Genomic DNA, 18,253 nt, shown 5'->3' on the forward strand with positions numbered 1-18,253 from the left:
TCACTCTGGCCCCTTGTTTTCTTGGTGCCCAGATATCTCTGTGTTTGTTTGGCTGACTCTGTCTCCACATCTCTGGGTGGAGGGTCTGGGCTTGTACGCATGGTTCTCTGGTTCTCTGCTTTCCCGTCTCTTAGCCTGGCTCGCAGCTCTGTGTCTGTTTCTCTGGCAACCGTGGGTTCCCCTTGCGGAAGCAGTGCCGAGTCTGGTATCCCCTTGTCCATAGCTCGGGGCTTCTTGGGGTGCCAGGCAGTGGGCAGGAGAGGACACCAGATTCTCTGTCAAACTTGTGAGGTGCTCTCTAGATGGAGGGACAGATGACGGGCGGGTCTTTTCCAGGGGAATCTTGTTTGGAAGCTGGGATGGCTGTAGCACTTCCGTGTTCTGTTTTTATAGAACTAGAGAAGGGAGACAGGTTTGGAAATCTATTTTCAGGGCCTTGGCCTGGCCTGGTCCTTGGAGCCTCTGCTTCCAGGGGTAGGGTGAGGGGGAACCAGGGGCCTGGGTGGTCCAATACCAGGGATGCCTGGGTCACTCAGAAGTGAGTGGGACTGTGTTTTGAGCAAAATATTTAAGCAACAGTTATAAGCCGTTTCTGGGCTGGACTACCTTGGGCCAGGACTGGGTGGGGGTTGAGATTTCCAGAAGCTGGTCCCACGTAGAAGCGGGCAGTTCTCAGTTCAGACCTAGGTTTCCCAGGTGCCACTCAGCTTCTTGCCTGTTCCTGGACGCCAACAGGCAGCAGGAGACAGAACATTTGTTTGTGCCAGAGGTGCTGGGCCCTGGTCTCTTTCCCCGGGGACTTCTATCTGCGCGGCAGTGTCTGCCCACAGTGGGCCTGACCCCTCCCATTGTTGTGGAGACTCTGGTCCATTTGTGGGGCGGGGGGGGGGGGGTGGGAGGGTGGGGGGAGGGAGCATGGGTGTGGCCAGTGCATGCCGGGTGGGATGGGTGACCTTCCTATGTGAGCCGCTGGTGCCTGGGTCCCACCAAACCTCAGAGGGGGTCGGTGGGCAGCGCAGGAGAGCGTCGGCCATCTCAAGAGTTACGTCTTGTTGGGAGGGTGACGCTGCTGAGTGTGCTTGGGATGTGACTCCCAGAGTGTCTTTTTTCTAAGCGTGCTTTGCACCCCCAACTCCCCTCCCCGGGGAGCAGAGTGTGGAAACTGATGTCAGGACTCTCAGTGGGCCCAGCGCTGTTGCTCGGCCATACCCACAATAAGAGGAGGGGGCTGGCATCTGTCACTCTCCTACGTGGGTCCAGAGGAACCCCTGTGTCAGGACTTCAGCTGTGCTGGCAAGAGGCAGGGGGTGGAGGGAGGGACCTCCTGGCAATCTCACCTTGCTCAGGGTCCACAGGGGGCATAGGGCACAGGGCAGACCTGTCCACAGAGCAGACCTGGCTTGGATGTGATTCGGTTCTCCACAGGACTGTGTTTCTGCCTCAGCCGCCTCTCTCACCCAGGTTAATATGCACCTCTGAAGAGGCATAGAGAGCAGAGTCTATTGTCCAGTCTGGTTGGGCATCCGAGAAGTTTGTGGAGAGGCCTGCAGAACCCAGGGCACCAGTGGGCACAGAGGGGAGGGGAGACCAGCAGCAGAGTTCCCTGGTGGCAGACGTCCCTCTTCACCCTGCTTCATGGGCAGATGTCAACCTCAGCCTGCCAGCCCCCCCCCCCCCCCCGCCCCCGGAGCTGCGGTGCTGGGTACGGGGGCGTTTCTCTTCTTGGAAGGGCCCTGCTATATTTTGATGGCTTTGTCCCTTTGTCCCTTCCTGGGTGTTGTCCTCTCTTCTTCCTTCCTCTTCTGCCCTTCCCACCCCAGGGCAGGGAGTAATCACAGTTGCTGTGTCTGGTGGTGGGCTGGTCTGCGGTCCTGTTTAGAAGGAGGCTGGCTTCCCAGCCCTCCCCTGCCCCACCTCTTGGCTTCCCGAGAACTGCTGGACTCTTGGGACTTGACCTGTGACCTCTAGAGCTGGCGGTTTGAGGTCATGCTGCTCCCAGGGGGCCATGTTACCTTCCAGAGGAGGCTCCAGGAGCTAAGCCTCCATCCCCCCTCGGCCCAGTTTGGAGGAGACCTTTATGCTCCTGGCCTTGCAGGTGGGGGTTGACTGGGTATGCACACGTGGTGCACAGCAGCATGAGGCTGTCCTTCTGCCTCAGCTTGGATTCTGCCCACGTCGTCAGGTGTAATGAGCCCAGCGGCAGATAAGGGAGCTGCAGCCTGCCATTTGAAGTGTCCAGGAGGGCCCCCTCCTGCCCTGACCCCCACCCCAGGCCCGGGCTTAGGTTGCATCAGCAGAGATCAGAGTGAGGAGCTGGGTCCCACAGTCCAGCTACACTGGGACGCTGGGTCCCTTTCTAGACCCTGTATTTAAGACAAGAGTGGTGTTCCCAGGAGATGGCTGGGGTTAAGGCGAGGGTCCCACAGCCCTGCTGAGAAGTTGCAGAAGGCACTGGAGATGCAGAACTGGTAATGGGATGGAGTGAATTGCTTTGAGGGCTTCCAGGTGCATGAGGGGCTGCGTGCAGGAAATAGAGTGTGGTTGGAGGGCTTGGTTCCAAGCTGAGTGCTGAGACCATGGTGCTCCTTTGGACCCTGCAGCTCAGGATGCCTGGAAACTGGGCTGAAGAGTAAGGTCTGGTGGCCAGAGGGTGGGGGTTCAGGCCTTGCCGGGAGGAAGGAGGTGAGGCAGCTTTGTAGGAAGGGTGTGGCTTGCAGACTAACAACTGAATTTGAATCCGGGGTCTGCTATGATCTTTCTGGGAACTGTAGGCCAGTCCTGTCACTTGTTTGAACCTGTTTCCTTATTTGTAAACTGTAGGAAAAGCTGTCTGACCTACCTAGGTATCTTGGGGTAAGGTGTGTGCAAACAGCTGGGCCCTGTACCAGAGGAGTGACTGGTCTTGGGGCTGATAGCAGACCCCACTGGGCTCAAGGTTGTAAGTCTCGGGGCCCTTCTGCCCGGCTGTTCAGATAGCATGGCTAGAGAGCTTGGTATGGGAAGTGTCCTGCTCCCTGTCCCCATCCCTACAAGCCCTGGGGTTCACCATGTCATCTCTGTTGAGCAGGGCTGAGAATTACTGGTGGCGTGGGCAGAACACACGGACGCTGTGTGTAGGGCCCTTCCCGCGCAATGTGGTGACTTCCGTGGCTGGCCTATCGGCCCAGGACATCAGTCAACCCCTGCAGAATAGCTTCATCCACACAGGACATGGCGACAGCGACCCCCGCCACTGCTGGGGCTTCCCCGACAAGATCGACGAGTGAGTGTGATTGGGGGTGGGGATCACCTATGGCTCTGGAGTCATAGGCTCTTGCTGGCTTCCGAGGTCCTTGTCACAGCCGTGAGGCAGAGGGTCTCTTACTGCCCAGAAGCTGTTCCCTGCAGGCAGAACCGGGGTTAGGAGCTTGGGCTGGAGACACACTTCTGTTTGGTGGAATCCCCCACCCCTGGTGCACTGACTTTAGGAAAAGGGACTGGGAACAGCCTTCTGAAGGAGCTCAGCAGGGAAGCTATGATGCTCCCTAGTGTTTATGTAGAAGCTTCCCTTCTTGGGCTGCTAGAGTCCTGGAGACTGAGCCTGTGTGCCCAGTGGTCAAGTGAACTCATGTTCCCAGACTCAGGGGCACAAAGCTCCCTGTGGGGGGATGCCAGTTGGAAGGTTAGGCAGCACCCCCACCTGCTTGCCAACTCTGTACCGGGGGGGGGGGGGTCAGTCCCCTTTAAGCAAAAGGATGAGGTCATTGGGGGGCATCTGGGGAGGACACGGAGAAGAATTAGTCATTTCCTGAGTGCCCTGCCCCAGGGAGCCACCTGGCAGCTCCTCTCTCCCCTGGCCCCAGGGGGCTTCCAGGCAGCTCTTTCTCCTCTGACTTCTCCTGACGTTTGGCTCTGCCCTGAGAGGCCCGTGAAGCAGGCCTTCCCCCCCTTTCCCTCACACGCCAGAAGCGAAGCCCTGCAGAGCAGCTAGTGTCGCTCACCTCCCAAGAGCCAGGCTCGGGCCTGAGGGAATTGGGGCGAGGTGTGGAGACGCCCTCCGAAAGGAGGCCCGGTGCCCTCTGCCCTGCTCATGGCGTGCTGTGGCCGGCCCAGCCCCATTCCTCTGGGCTTTAATCAGCCCAGTGACTAAGTCCCAGGGCCTGACAATCAGCACGGGGCTGGAGAGGGTGAATCGGGAGCGGGCCAGACAGCCCGGCCCCTCCTCCACCTGGCCGTGGGGCAAGAGTGTACCTCCTGCCCACCCTGCCAGGGTCGTGTGGCTGGGTGCTCCCAAGAGGGCCGGCAGGTGGCTGACAAGTGTGGGTGGGGTGCCCTAGCCATTGCGGACAGCAGCTCTGTTCCTGGAGGGTATTCTTAGAGCCCCTTCAGCCCAAGCCTTTCAACCTGCACTCAGGACTTTTGCCCTGCCATCTCTCTGTGACCCCTGTCCCTGGGATACAGTTTGTGGGGAACTGTGGGGAGTTGGAAGTCCTGTGCTCCCAGCCCAGTCTGTGCAGGGCTTGGACAGGATGGTTCCCACCACGTGCCCAGGGTCTTAGTCTCCACCTGAGGTTTCTCCATGGTCGCCACTGCACAGCCTTTCCCCTGCTTCCCTCCTCTGACTCGGTTGTCTCCCCACAGACTATACCTGGGAAACCCCATGGACCCTCCTGACCTGCTGAGTGTGGAACTGAGCACCTCCCGACCCACCCAACATCTAGGAAGGGTGAAAAGTAAGAACCCAGCCCCCCCCCCCCCCCCAAGTTCGTCAGCTGCCCAGGAAGAGGTACTGTCCTCACCGGGCACGCTGAGCCGGCTGCTCTGGCTCTGGGACAGTTGGGTCAGGGCTGCTGGGGGACAGCTGAGCCCTGGCTCCGGCTGGCTGTGGGGTGGAAGATGAGAGTCAGCTGTATCCGCCGAGGTGGGCACCCAAGGCCAGTCCTGTACTGGCCTGCCCACCTCAGCTTCCCTCCGCCCTCCTCCCCGCCGTGCTCAGATCCTGGCTTTCCTCACTCCCCCTAATCCTGCTGTCCTCTCCCGAGCCAAAACCACCCCACGGGCTTCACGCTGGCCAGGAGCCTCATCCATCTCCCGGATCCTGTGCCTGTCGTTCCGGAACACGGTTCCCCCCATCCTGCCGCCCCACTGCTTCCCATTGCTGTTGGGTTTGTACGTTCATGCGCCCCTACTCACTGCTCTCTCTCTGTCTCTATCCACGCTCTGTCCTCCTGTCTGGCCCTTTTCCCTCCCACCCTCTGTCTGTCCCGCTCCGCCCCTCTGCTCTCCGCACGGCCTTTCTTGCAGGGCAGCCTCCGCCTCGCCCACCTCAGCCTGCCATCTTCGCTCAGAGTAAGTGGGGCTGCTCTCGGTGCCTTGGCCCCTGCCCCCGTCCCCTCTCTCCTCTCATTCCTCCTCTCCTTCTGGAAGGTACAGAGCCCCAGTGGGCTGGCTGGGTGGGAGTGGGTGTGGGGTGTGTGCTGTGAGCTTTTGCCGCTAACCTAGTCCAGCATGCCTGCCTCTCCCCTGACCCCTAAAAGCTTGGGCTTCTGGAGCAGGTGTGTGGTCCTGGTGCCCACCTGTTCCCCCATCATCTGGCCCTGGCGCACTCCCTTTGGGACCTGCAGAGGCGGCTGCGTTTGGGCTTTTGTGGTGTTTGGTCAGGAGCTCCGTGCTCTGCAGGGACAGCGCCAGCTGCCCTGGGTGGTGGGTGATTGCCTGTAGCCTCCATTCCGCACTAATGGTGTGCCGAAATGGGGTGGGGGTAAGCAGGGACTGACGGGGCCCAGGAGCCTGGGGTATTTGGGGGGTCTTGTGTGTTGGGGTGTCAGGCTGCTGCAGGGTGTTGCTTGCTCTAGCCGAGATGGAGGCAGGGTCGCGTCAGCCCCCCGGAGAGCTGGCAGTGTCCAGAGCAGTTTCTGTGCTCCTGTTGGAATAGGGTTGGTGTGCACTGAGAATTTTGGCAGCCGAGGGCTAACCTCTGGGGGCAGTGGGAGTGGGGAGTTGCGAATGATACTTGCCTTTCTTCCCCTGTCCCCGTGTCTGACACTGCCTTCCTGGCGGGGTCTCCCTTTCTATCCTAGAGCCAACCTACGACCCCGTGAGTGAGGATCAGGACCCCCTGTCCAGCGACTTCAAGAGGCTGGGCCTTCGGAAACCAGCCCTGACCCGTGGGCTGTGGCTCGCAAAGCCCTCGGCTCGGGTACCGGGCACCAAGGCGGCTCGAGGCAGCGGGGGTGAGGTCACACTCATTGACTTTGGCGAGGAGCCTGTTGTGCCTGCCCCGCGGCCCTGCGCACCCTCACTGGCGCAGCTGGCCATGGACGCCTGCTCCTTGCTGGACAAGACCCCGCCACAGAGCCCCACACGGGCCCTGCCCCGGCCGCTGCACCCCACACCCGTGGTGGACTGGGATGCGCGCCCGCTGCCCCCACCTCCCGCCTACGACGATGTGGCCCAGGATGAGGATGACTTTGAGGTCTGCTCCATCAACAGCACCCTTGTGGGTGCAGGGGTCTGTGCAGGGCCCAGCCAAGGGGAGACCAACTACGCCTTTGTGCCTGAGCAGGCACCTCTGCTCCCTCCCTTGGAGGACAATCTGTTCCTCCCGCCCCAGGCGGGGGTCAAGCCGCCCAGCTCTGCCCAGACCGCACAGATCTTCCAGGCGCTGCAGCAGGAGTGCATGCGGCAGCTGCAGGTCCCGGCGGCCTCCCTGGGCCCTTCTCCTGGCCCGGCCCCAGTGGGTGAGGACAAGCCCCAGGTGCCCCCCCGCGTGCCCATACCCCCAAGGCCCACTCGCCCACGGGGTGAGCTGTCTCCGGCCCCCTCGGGTGAGGAGGAGCTAGGGCGGTGGCCCGGACCTGCCTCCCCTCCCCGGGTGCCTCCCCGGGAACCCTTGTCCCCTCAAGGCTCGAGGACCCCTAGCCCACTGGTACCACCTGGAAGCTCCCCGCTGCCAGCCCGGCTCTCTAGCTCACCGGGGAAGACCATGCCCACCACCCAGAGCTTCGCCTTAGACCCCAAGTATGCCACGCCCCAAGTGATCCAGGCGCCTGGCCCACGGGCGGGCCCCTGCATTCTCCCCATTGTCCGCGATGGCAAGAAGGTCAGCAGCACCCACTACTACCTGCTGCCGGAGCGCCCACCCTACCTAGAACGCTATCAACGCTTCCTGCGGGAGGCCCAGAGCCCTGAAGAGCCGGCCCCTCTGCCTGTGCCTCTGCTGCTGCCCCCGCCCAGCACCCCAGCCCCTGCCGCCCCCACGGCCACTGTTCGACCAATGCCCCAGGCCGCCCCAGACCCCAAGGCCAACTTCTCCACCAACAACAGTAACCCAGGGGCCCGGCCACCAGTCCTGAGGGCCACGGCTCGGCTGCCACAGAGGGGCTGCCCTGGGGATGGGCCAGAGGCTGGACGGCCGGCAGACAAGATCCAGATGGTGAGTGCTGGGCCCGGGTGCTGGGGTGGGGGGCAGGGGGCGGGAAGAGGCCCCAGGGCCCCAGAGAAATGGGCCCAAGCGGAGCTGACGGGTAGGTGGGTGGGTGTGCCCAGCTGCAGGCCATGGTGCATGGGGTGACCACAGAGGAGTGCCAGGCGGCCCTGCAGAGCCACAGCTGGAGCGTGCAGCGGGCTGCCCAGTATCTGAAGGTACCGCCACCTCCCGCCCACTCTGGCTTTCAGGGACCCTGAGGACTGGTTCTGCTGCACTCGCCTCCCCCTGCCCCTCCCCACCAGCCTGCCTCTGGCTCTCCTTTGCCCCCACCCTGGCCGCCCCCGGCTGCCTGCCGCCCTTCAGCCCCGGTGTGTCCCATGGCACCACCCTCTGCTCCCTCAGGTGGAGCAGCTCTTTGGGTTGGGTCTGCGGCCGCGGAGTGAGTGCCACAAAGTGCTGGAGATGTGCGACTGGAGCCTGGAGCAGGCCGGCTGCCGCCTTCTGGGCTCCTGTGGCCCTGCCCACCACAAGTGAGTGAGCCCCGGCCTGAGAAACCAGTCCCAGCAGGCATCGCGCCAGGGGACAGCCTGGCCCCTCGTGGGCCACACACTCGGAGGCGGGCCGCAGCCCCGAGCCAGGACAGGAACAGCTCTGGGGGAGAGCCGTTTCTCCTGAGTGCCTGTAGACTACTTAGCCCGTTGGTTCAAATGAACTAAAGAGTAAGAGGGAACTGGAGCCTCTCTCATGGGGCTTGTTTACTGTGCCTGTCGCCCTCTGATTGGCTAATAAACAATACTGCTGTTCTCTTTATTATTATCATCATTATTAATGATAAAAAGCATCCCAGGATGATCAATTCCAAAATTACTGCTGACTTTGCAACTGATGAGCCTAGCACCAAGAGGCCTTCTCGTGCCCACCCACGTTGGATGTTCCCTGCTCTGTTGCATCCACCCCTCTGTTGATAGAGGCCATTTCTGGTTGTTTCCCACCCTTCAGGCGCTGAGATGTCGGGAGAGCCAGAGGGTCTGCTCTGAAGGAATCACTTGAGCCTGTCCATCTGACAAGGGTGGGGAGAGACCCTGCCCGGGCCTGGAGGACCTGCTGCCACTCGCTGCTCCTAGCAGCAGGGCAAGGCCAAGTCTGCGGGAGACTGGGAGCCCCGCCTTGCCATCCCTCCCTCACCCAGTGCTGTCCCTGCAACTTTGGATCAGCCCTTGGTGCCCTTAGCCAAGGGGCGGGAAGAAGCCCTGTGAAGGCAGGCCTGGTGGCGGCCTCAGCATGCCCTGCAGCCAACCTGCCTCTGGCTCCAGCCCTGGCTGTGGGGCCTGTGGCCGGAGCGTGTCCCCAGGCTCTGCTGACCGGGAAGCCAGGCTGCACCCGTGGAAGGAGGATGTGTTGACCACACAGAAAGGGGGACCAGTACCCACAGGCTCTCTGCAGGGGAGGGCCCTTCTCCAGGGATCCCCTGGTGGGCTGTTGGGGGTGTCAGAGAGAATGTGACTTGTGACCTCGCCATGGATACGTTATGGGACTTGGCTGGTCTTAGGATCTTGTGCCTGGAAATAGCCCTAAGTGGCTCAGGAAGCAGAGCAGGGGTGCCAGATTGTTCTCTGGCAGGGACCAGGGCCCAAGGCCCCAGGGTTGGAAGGAGACCAAGGGGGCAGCTGCCCTGGAGGGACACCAGAGCTTCCTCTCTGACCCAGCTCCTCCCCTATGCTGTTCCGTTTTCCTGCCAGCCTCTGCCGCCAGAGTTGCTGCCCCAGCTATGGATCCCTGCTTCTTCCAGATAAATAAAGCTAGTTTCTATTTTATGTTAACTTACTTGTGCCTGCCTATTTCTTTGCCTCTTGGTCAGCAGCCCAAGGCCCCAGGGCTTCCCAGGCCACCATCTGTCCAGGCAGCAGGCCCTGTGGCGCCACCTGTGGACCGAGAGAGGGAGGAAGTGCGGCCAGGGACACCCTTCCGGCTCCCTCCCCTTTCAGGGCTGGCAGAGGGGGCAGAGCCTCCGTGATGCAGACCTGTACTTACAGTCCCTCTGTTCTTGCTCTAGAGTTCCCAGAAGGCAGGGTATACTGCAGGGGAGAGCTGGCGCAAAGCCAGAAACTTCTGTAACAAGGAAAGCTTCAATAGGTGTTTTAATTTCGTTTTTCTGAGTATTTCATGTGGTTTAAAGTTCAGAAGGTATCGAGTCTCTAGTGAAATCTCCCACCCCAGCTGCATCCTCTCCACCCCCGCCGCCAGAGGCTGCCTTCCAGCATCAGAGTCTTTTCCACTACAGTATTTTGAGGAGTTCATAGCCATACTGAACGAGCATCCCCCTTCTTGTTTGGGGTTCCATGGCTGTACCAAGGTCTGTTTAACAAGGCCTCACAACCATTGCTGCAGTAAAACGGCACATGCGGATTAATTTTCACTTACGAGTCAATCTGAAAGATAGGATCCCAGGAGCAGAGCTCCACGGTCAGAGTATGTGCTTTCATGATGAGTCTTGCTGAATGGCTGTCCATGGGGGAGGTGGTTCCGGCAGCCACAGCTACCAGCGCAGGAGAGCTTTCCATGCATTACTGAGCTTTCTGATTTTTGCTGGAGAGAGAGGTCTCCCTAGCTTTAATTTACATTTCTCTAATGAGGGCATACACACAAAAAATTATTTGGGCCATTTGTATTTCCTTTTCTGTGAGCCACCTATTAATACCCTTGACCCATTTAAAAGGTAAATGATTAGTCTGTTAGTGGTTCTTAGAAAATGACTGGATCAAGGGAATTAGCCCTTTGGGCTTAACCATGCCTCTGAGCAGGATGAGAGCTAAATCATGGAGAGGAAGCTGATGCTTTAGATTTGTTAAAAACACAAAGACCACTTAGGATGGTCTGGAGGCTGTCTGTGAATCTGCTGCTCCAGGCTGGCCTGCGCCGTGGGCCCTCAGGCCTGGGAGGTCTGGAGCCTTCAGATGGAGACGTGTTTAGCGTACCCTGTGTGCTAAGTTAAGAATTCGATTATATTTAACTGCGATTAAAAAAATGCTTATTTTTAAAGATTTTATTAGAGAACGTGTGAGTGTGTGAGCACAACTTGGGAATGGGAGAGGGAGAAGCGGACTCCCTGCTGAGTGGGAGCCTGATGGGGGGCTCCCAGGACCCGGGGATCATGAGCTGAGCCCAGGTCGGATGCTCGACTGAATAAGCCACCCAGGCATCCCTAAAAATATTTGGTCACAATGTATCACCAAAGAGAAGAAGTTAATATTAAGTTAATTTGGGGCTTTGCTGTTAGATCCAGATTCCATTCCAGTTGTCTGATCTTGGAAAAGTTACTTAACCTTTCCAAGCCTATAACCCCAGGGACAGTCATCCCTGCTTTTTAGAATGGTTGCACAGATCAAGTATTTCGCTTAGTGTGTGGACCATGACAAGTACCCAGTAAACTGTAATCATTGTACGTTTTATTTCTTCATGTTCCTGCTGTTTCTCATTACTTGCGGACCACAACTCTGGTGTACACACACTTGTCTTCTCTTCCCATTTCCCTTAATATCATTTTGTTTTTAAAAAATAATTTGTTCTTTTGCTACAGAGTCGTTCCTTTTTGTCACTCATAGACATTTTCAACTTCATTTTTTGAAATGTTGTTTCTTGGTAAGCAACTGCAGAGCTAGTACATTTCAGAAAGATATTTTGCAAGGGTGACTCCAAAGGATCAGGGGCTACTCAGTGTATCAGGAAACCGAATGTACTTTTGCTAGATCCCCAGTTCCCTAAGTCCCAGGGCTTCCTGCTGTTTCTCTCACACCAACCCGCCTGCCAGCTTTTGCCAGCATCTCCTGGGTTTACTGAAAAGATCTTAAGGGAGGCTTTTGAAAAAGTTGACCCGGGCTTGTTTGCCAACAAGGAGAATCAATGAATCAGCAAGGATTCACTGGGTATCTTACTGAGTCAAGTCCTGAGGAAGGAACACAAGCTGAACAGACAGTGCCCAGGGGACGCCACCATTCTAACCAGGTGACAGGTACTCTCAGATCATTATGTGCCAGGTGCCTTGGGAGCAGAGGAGGTGGCTTCCTGGAGGAGGTGACATTGTGCTGACTTGCTGGAAAAAAATAGGCAGGTATCGGGAAGGTGAGGGGCATGTCAACATTGCAGCTGGAGGGAACAGACTGGGTTTAAGTGCTGAAGTTCGGTAAGGCTGGAAGCCATCCTTCTGTTGTGTTTTTGGGATGAGCTGGAGGTGGCTCTTGTCCGATTCTGATCCTGGTGAGTGAGGAAGGCCTCGATCATGAAGCTGCTGGTGTGATATCCTGAGTCCTTTCGACAGCAGAGGAATGGTGTGATCAACCTGTGTGGTGTTTTGTTTTTGTTTTTAAGATTTATTTGTCAGAGAGAGAGCGTGCACAAGCAGGGGAAGCAGCAGGCAGAGGGAGAAGCAGGCTCCTGATGCGGGACTCAATTCCAGGACCCTGGGATCATGCTCTGAGCCAAAGGCAGACGCTTGACTGACTGAGCCACCTGGGTATTCCCAACCTGTGTCTTTAAGAGATAGCTCTGCTTAAAAGTGGCTCACTGCTCCACTTTAACCACGAGTGGAGGAAAGGTCTAGTAGATATGTCTCACTGCACACTGGGAACATAAAGGCATTCTTAATTTGAAGCAAATTGATTTTTATGGAAATTTGACATCGGGGAATAGAGGGACCTTCAACTCCTGGAGTCCTTGGCTAGAGCAGGGATTCCCAAAGGCCAGTTCAGCATCAGTGCTGGTCTAGGGTTGCACTGGTCTAGGGTCAAGTTTTCATTGGTCTGAGTTGAAATGACAAGAATAAGAATCATACAATGGAGTTTTTCTTAAAATGTATTCACATTCAAGAACTGCCTTTATCCTGAGATTTCTGTCTTCCTACATTTATATTGAAATGGCTATTCCTGTGTGATGATGGTAGGGATAGTGGCAGGTGCTAAGTTTGTCTGCAAGCTCTTAGATAGCCATGTTATGTTAGCCTGCCCTCTCCAGCAATTATTACAGGGATCCCTGAAATCTGTCTTCAGAACAGCAGGGCACTAGTGCTTTCGTGTTGCACAGCACCACCTATTGGCCAAATAAGACTTTGCAGTCTGGTTTAATTTCAGATTGCAAAGAGACAAGATTGTGTAAAGTCATTGCCCAATATAATCCATTAATTCCAAAAGCTGCTGGCCCGGGCCCATTGGTGCTTAAAGGACTCATCCCAGAGAACCTGGGAGGGGAGGGAACCGGTTTGCCCACCATCTGGAGCCAAATGGGGGCCAGCTAGGATCTAATGCCTGCAAAACGGACTGGGTAGGAGGCTCTGAAGACCAGTGCTAAATCTAGAAAAGAAACCAGGGGCTGCCTGGGAGGATGCTGTGGGCTAAAGGAGTGCATGCAGTCACTCACCAGTGACAAGTCCTAGGATGACACCAGCACCCTTTGGGAAACCCCAGGCACCACTGTATCTTTTGTTAACGTTTTTATGATTGCCGTACACTCTCACCTCACTGTTCACTGAACACTCAGAAAAGCACAGTGAGAAAATTAAAATTACCCAGAAAGCCACCTAGAACTTTGATATATTTTCTTCCAGTTTGTTTCCTGCGCACATACATGTTGTGTGTATTACAGTGTTAGAAATTAAGGTCATCCTGCTTCGGCTATTTTTTTTTTTTTTAAGATTTTACTTATTTGACAGATAGAGATCCCAAGTAGGCAGAGAGGCAGACGGGGGGAGGGAGGGAAGCAGGCTCCCTGCTGAGCAGAGAGCCTGATTCGGGGCTTGATCCCAGGGCCCCGAGATCATGGCCTGGGCTGAAGGCAGAGGCTTAACCCACTGAGCCACCCGGGTGCCCCCTGCTTTGACTATTTTATAACCCTTTTTTACTTAATATTTTATACCAAAGATACTTTTTCCTATCTTGAAATTAATTCTGTCAAATGTCATTAAATGTCAAATCTTAAAGCACTGCATGGTTTTCATTCTGTAGAAATGAAATGCAGAAATTTTGTTAATTTAATCCACTGTTTTGTTAACATTTTTATTTTGTAACAAATGATCTTTTAAAAGATTTACTTATTTATTTGAAAGAGAGAGAATGTATGCGGGCTTTGGAGAGCTGGGAGAGGGGAGGAGGGAGAGAACCTCAAGCGGACTCCCCTCTGAGCGTGAATCCTGATGTGGGGCTCAGTCCCATGACTCCGAGATGATAACCTGAGCCGAAATCAAGTCAGTCACTCAACTCACTGAGCCACCCAGGCGCCTGTATTTGGTGACAAATTATTTTACCAAATACTGCTAAATGGCTTTTAAGAAAGCTTTCTCTTCTTTATTAAAACAAAGCATATAGTTAGTAAAGAGAGGACTCATATTCTGGAGATTTGTTTTAAAATATTTTTGAGTGAAGTAATCTGTTGAGAATAGTCTGGATGGTTGGAGGAAATGGGCCACAAGTTGATAACTGTTGAAGGTGATGACGGGATAGGAGGGGTTATGGTGAGTGTTCCTTTCCACAAGAAAAAGAGAAGCAAAAATGCATGCGTCCTCTAGCTGGGAACATTCCCACTGGGGCCCCTGTCTTCTCTGACGTTGCCTTTGTGGGTTTCCCTGTTCCCGCTGCCACAACCAGGAGACTGCCCAGGATGAGTGACTTGCCCCCTTTGCGGCCCCGGCACAGAATGTTCAGAACCCCTTTCTCTTTCCTGTCTCTGTGAGGTAGAGCAGGGTGGATTTTTACAAACCACAGAACCAAATCCTGAGAGAAGCCTCTCCAGTCCTGTCACCAGCCTTGTCACAGGCCCCATCCCCCATGTTCACCCTTTATCCTGAGGCCTACGAAAAGGGTAGCATGATGTCCAGCCACAGCAGCATCACCTGGAAACCTGTCAGAAATGCAGAACCCAAATCCCATCCTGGACCTACGGAACTAGAATCTTCTACCAAGATTTCCAGGGGGTCATGGAGATGATCAAGTGTGTAAAGCCTTGAACTAAAGGCAGCTCTGCTCTAATCCCAGAGAGCTGTTGGGCCTTGGGTAACCCCTCTTGGCTGCCAGGAGCCCCTGGTCTCTCAGGCCAGAGCTGTACTCCCTGCTCTGTCCCACCCATCCACTCCCATGACCCATCACCCATCCTAACTGCTCTTTTTTGAATAAATAATTCACTTAAGCTTTGCACAGTGGCAGTATCATAGCCAATGAAGTTTATCCGAGGCACGATTATTGCTAATAAATAATTCACTTAAAAATGTATGCAAGGAATTTAATTGCCAAGCGTTCATAATAGTAATCAACTAGAAGCCATCAACATGTTTTGTAATAGAGGATTGGTTGAATATTAACTATTTTATCCACAGAATGGGAATCAACACAGCAAATCAAAGAATCCTTAAAAGAGTATTGATTAATATTCAGTTAACATTAAAACTGATTATTTCTGAGATATGAGAGTGTTTTTTTAAACTTCTGTATCCCATTCTACTGTAAAATGGCTTCCTGTTATAGTTTTTTTTTTTCCATTTTTTTTATTGTGGTAAAATACACATACCATAAAACATGCTTCCTTTTTTTTTTTTTTTTTTTAAATAGCAGTCATCGTAATGAGCATGAGGTAGTATCTTGTGGTTTTGATTTGTATTTCCCTAATGATTAGTGATGTGGAACATCTTTCATGTCCTTGTGGTTATTTGTCTTCCATTTCTTAATTGGCTTACTTGGGTTTTGCTGTCCTAATGGCCCTTTTGCTAGACACCATGAGCAGGGCCTCATCTCCCACCATCTGGTTTCACTGGCTTTGAGTACTGCTTCTGCCTTTCTACTCTCTCCAGGCATGGGACGTGAGCTTGGCTCTCCCTCCGTGCACCTTCTGCTTGGCTCTCCCACAAGCACCTTCTGTCACGGCTGTTTCCTTTTTGAGGGTATTCTCAGCCTGTTCTTGGAGGAGCAGAGTGTCTCTTGGCATCCCCATCGAGCCTGCTTCTATACTTGTCCAAGGACTGCTTACATTCCTGCTGATGGTCTCCAAGCCTCTCGGAATGCCACCTTCCGCACGGCGGTCCCAGCCCCGCGGGGCCAGGCCGCCTCCCGCGCGTGCGCACAGGCCCGCTGCCCCCTCGGCTTTTCCAGCCCGGGAGTCCCCCTGGAGGGAGATCGGGCGCTCTGGACTGTGGGTGGATGAGAAGAAAGGGCAGGTTCGAAGGAGCAAAGATCTGAAATCACAGAAGCTCTTGTGTGGTAGGAAATGGTGGCTGGACAGGGGTGTCTGGAAGCAGGGGAGATCTCACCCAGAAAAAAAGTTGGTAACGTGGCCTCAGGGGGTGGTTTTGCCTCTCTGAATAGGGTTTAAGTTGTAGAGAGCAGACTTGTATCTTACTCCTCTTTATGTGCTCCAGGAAAGTGTGTCAGTTTTTTGCTTTTGTAGCCTTTTTAGTTCATTTCCCTTCCTCCCTCCGTTCTCTCCAAGCCTCCCTCCTTCCCCTTGTTACCCCCATTTCTCCCTCCCTCCTACCTTTCCGCCCTCTTCCTTCCTCCCTTCCTCCCCGGTGGAACTGAGTGACGGGTACTTAGAACACATTCATTGTATTAATGGAAGACATCCTGTCACTGGTGGCAAATCACTGGCTCCCCAGTCCCTCCTCCCTGCCAGCACCAGAGAGGCTCTCGGCCGCAGTGAGCACCTCCCGTCAGAGGCAGGCCTCCTGAAGGATTCCGCCTCAGGGGAAGCCCCCCACTCTCTCTCTTCTTGTCTTGTCAGCTGTCCCCCTTTCTCACTTACCTCCTTCCCCTCAGAACCTCAGGAAGGTTGTGGCCTTGAGGTAAAGGAGAGCTGGTCAGAGAGGGATGGCAGAGCTGCAGAAAATCCATGACTGGCCTGTGTTTTGGAGAAGTGGTTTGGCCGCCCAGAGCCCTGGGGTTATGAGCACCGTGTCTTGTCTAATGCTTACGCTCTGTTTCCCGACAGCCTAACCCACAAGTGAGGACCCTAACAGATTCGTGTCATGTGCCTTTATTTTTCTTTGTCTCAGTTACATAGTTCCCATTTGAAATAATTCTTTTTTTTTTTTTAAAGATTTTATTTATTTATTTGACAGACAGAGATCACAAGTAGGCAGAGAGGCAGGCAGAGAGAGAGGGAAGCAGGCTCCCTGCTGAGCAGAGAGCCTGATGCGGGACTCGATCCCAGGACCCTGAGATCATGACCTGAGCCAAAGGCAGCGGCTTAACCCACTGAGCCACCCAGGCGCCCCTGGAATAATTCTTATTTTCAACTCCTTTATGTCTCTACTAGGTATTTTAAGAAAAAGTCGAGTATCAAGTATTTCCAAATATGCCATCCATCCGTTTATTCAACCAACATTGCCTGCCTCCCTACCTTAGGCCTGACACTGATCTAGATGCGGAGGTTTGGTCAGGAGCAAACTGTGAATGCGCTACCAAGCATGGTGTTTGCTGGACATCAGACAAGCCATAGTTCCAGCTATGCCCCCTACCAAAAGAAACAGAGTGATTTGTTTTGTTTTACTCTTCCCCCAGAAAGCACTTTCTTCTTTGTCCAAAGAACGTTCTCATTTTAGAATTTCTGGAACATGAGAAAATAAGGTCTTTAGCTCATGTGTAGTCTGACAACCACCATTTAACATCTTGCTATTTGGTCTCCCCCCACCCCACACACTGTGTTCACTTCCTCGTACTTTCATAAACATAGTCCCCTGAGTATATCTGCTTAAATGTCCTCAGTCTTTGCCCTTTGGTTGGGCATACAAGTAGTTCCCATTTTTCTTTTTATTTAATCAACTTCTTTCTGTGCTTAGCATTTAATCTGGTGTATTCCTTACAAAATAAATACCCATTATGCTATTTTAGCAAGGTATTGATTAAGCACATCTATACCTAATGATATTTTTCTTTTTCTTTCTTAAGATTATATTTGTTTATTTGAGAGAGAGAATGAGAGAGAGAGCATGATAGGGGGGAGGGTGAGAGAGAGAGAAGCAGACTCCCCACTGAGCAGAGAGCCTGATAAGGGACTCCAAGATCATGACCGGAGCTGAAGGCAGTTGCTTAACAACTGAGCCCCCCAGGTGCCCCATATTTTTTCTTAAATTTTGGCAAAAATGAAATCCTTAGTGAAACTTTGAAAAGCTTTGATGTATATGATTCCTCTTAAATACAGAGAGCTCAGGAGTGCAGAAATGGGGCTGCTCAGTTGTGAGGGAGCCAAAGTGTCAGGGTTTCCAGCCATGAGATCCTGTTACCTGCTAACTATTGTTTCTCCCCCACAGGCCAAGTTGGAGGTGAGTTCTTGGCCTGCCATATTCCGTGTGCTGTTTTTTTTGTGTGTGTGTGTATGCCTCCTGCTGTGTGTAGGGCATTATGAAGAGAGGGAACAACCACCAGGAACCCCATAGGGAGCTGACACCAGGATGGAGAGATGGGCTCACAGAGGAGGTGGTAAAGCAAATCCAAACGGTAGGCTGGAGGGGCAGCCCAGCAGGCTTCTGAGCAGGGATCTGGTGTGCCCGGGGCAAGGGAGGACTGGGTGCATTCGCACATAGGCATCCATGGCTGCCACACCAAGGGTTCTGGGATCAAAGCCACTTGGTTGTAGCTGGCCTCCATGGCTCTACCCTAGTCTGCAAATCTGTGGAGCCCAAGGCTTGTGGCCCATTCTGATACTGTGCCATCCAGTGAATTTTTAATTTTGGCAATTGTATTTTTCACTACTGTAATTTCCGTTTGGTTCTTTAAATTTTTTATTTCTCTCCTGAAGTGATCTTTTTAAAAAAAATTTTTTTTAAAGATTTTTATTTGTCAGAGAGAGAGAGAAAGAGAGTGAGAGCACACA

At 54.0% G+C, this 18,253-nt stretch overlaps 2 protein-coding genes across 24 annotated transcripts in view; one reads left to right on the plus strand and one right to left on the minus strand.

The window, feature by feature from the left end:
* The window catches only part of TNK2 (tyrosine kinase non receptor 2), a gene marked incomplete at its 3' end in the record, with an annotated part of 45,707 nt that extends 36,479 nt beyond the window's left edge, over nucleotides 1-9,228 (plus strand). For 7 of the 23 annotated variants that reach the window (XM_082698843.1, XM_082698834.1, XM_082698837.1 and 4 more), the window contains 7 exons: nucleotides 3,068-3,262; nucleotides 4,621-4,712; nucleotides 5,284-5,406; nucleotides 6,060-7,414; nucleotides 7,528-7,623; nucleotides 7,811-7,938; nucleotides 8,408-9,228. In XM_082698843.1, the coding sequence (XP_082554969.1) occupies nucleotides 3,068-3,262; nucleotides 4,621-4,712; nucleotides 5,284-5,406; nucleotides 6,060-7,414; nucleotides 7,528-7,623; nucleotides 7,811-7,938; nucleotides 8,408-8,414 (1,996 nt within the window). Of the gene's footprint in view, nucleotides 1-3,067; nucleotides 3,263-4,620; nucleotides 4,713-5,283; nucleotides 5,407-6,059; nucleotides 7,415-7,527; nucleotides 7,624-7,656; nucleotides 7,943-8,407 lie in introns of those variants that run through there. The other 16 variants (XM_082698831.1, XM_082698838.1, XM_082698839.1 and 13 more) reach the window with 9 other exon arrangements.
* Nucleotides 1-18,253, minus strand: part of MUC20 (mucin 20, cell surface associated) — a 167,972-nt gene that overhangs the window by 25,616 nt on the left and 124,103 nt on the right. The gene's annotated exons all lie outside the window — the stretch shown is intronic.

This window comes from Mustela nivalis (assembly GCF_964662115.1).
Source record: "Mustela nivalis genome assembly, chromosome: 1".
Classification (NCBI taxonomy): Eukaryota; Metazoa; Chordata; class Mammalia; order Carnivora; family Mustelidae; genus Mustela; species Mustela nivalis.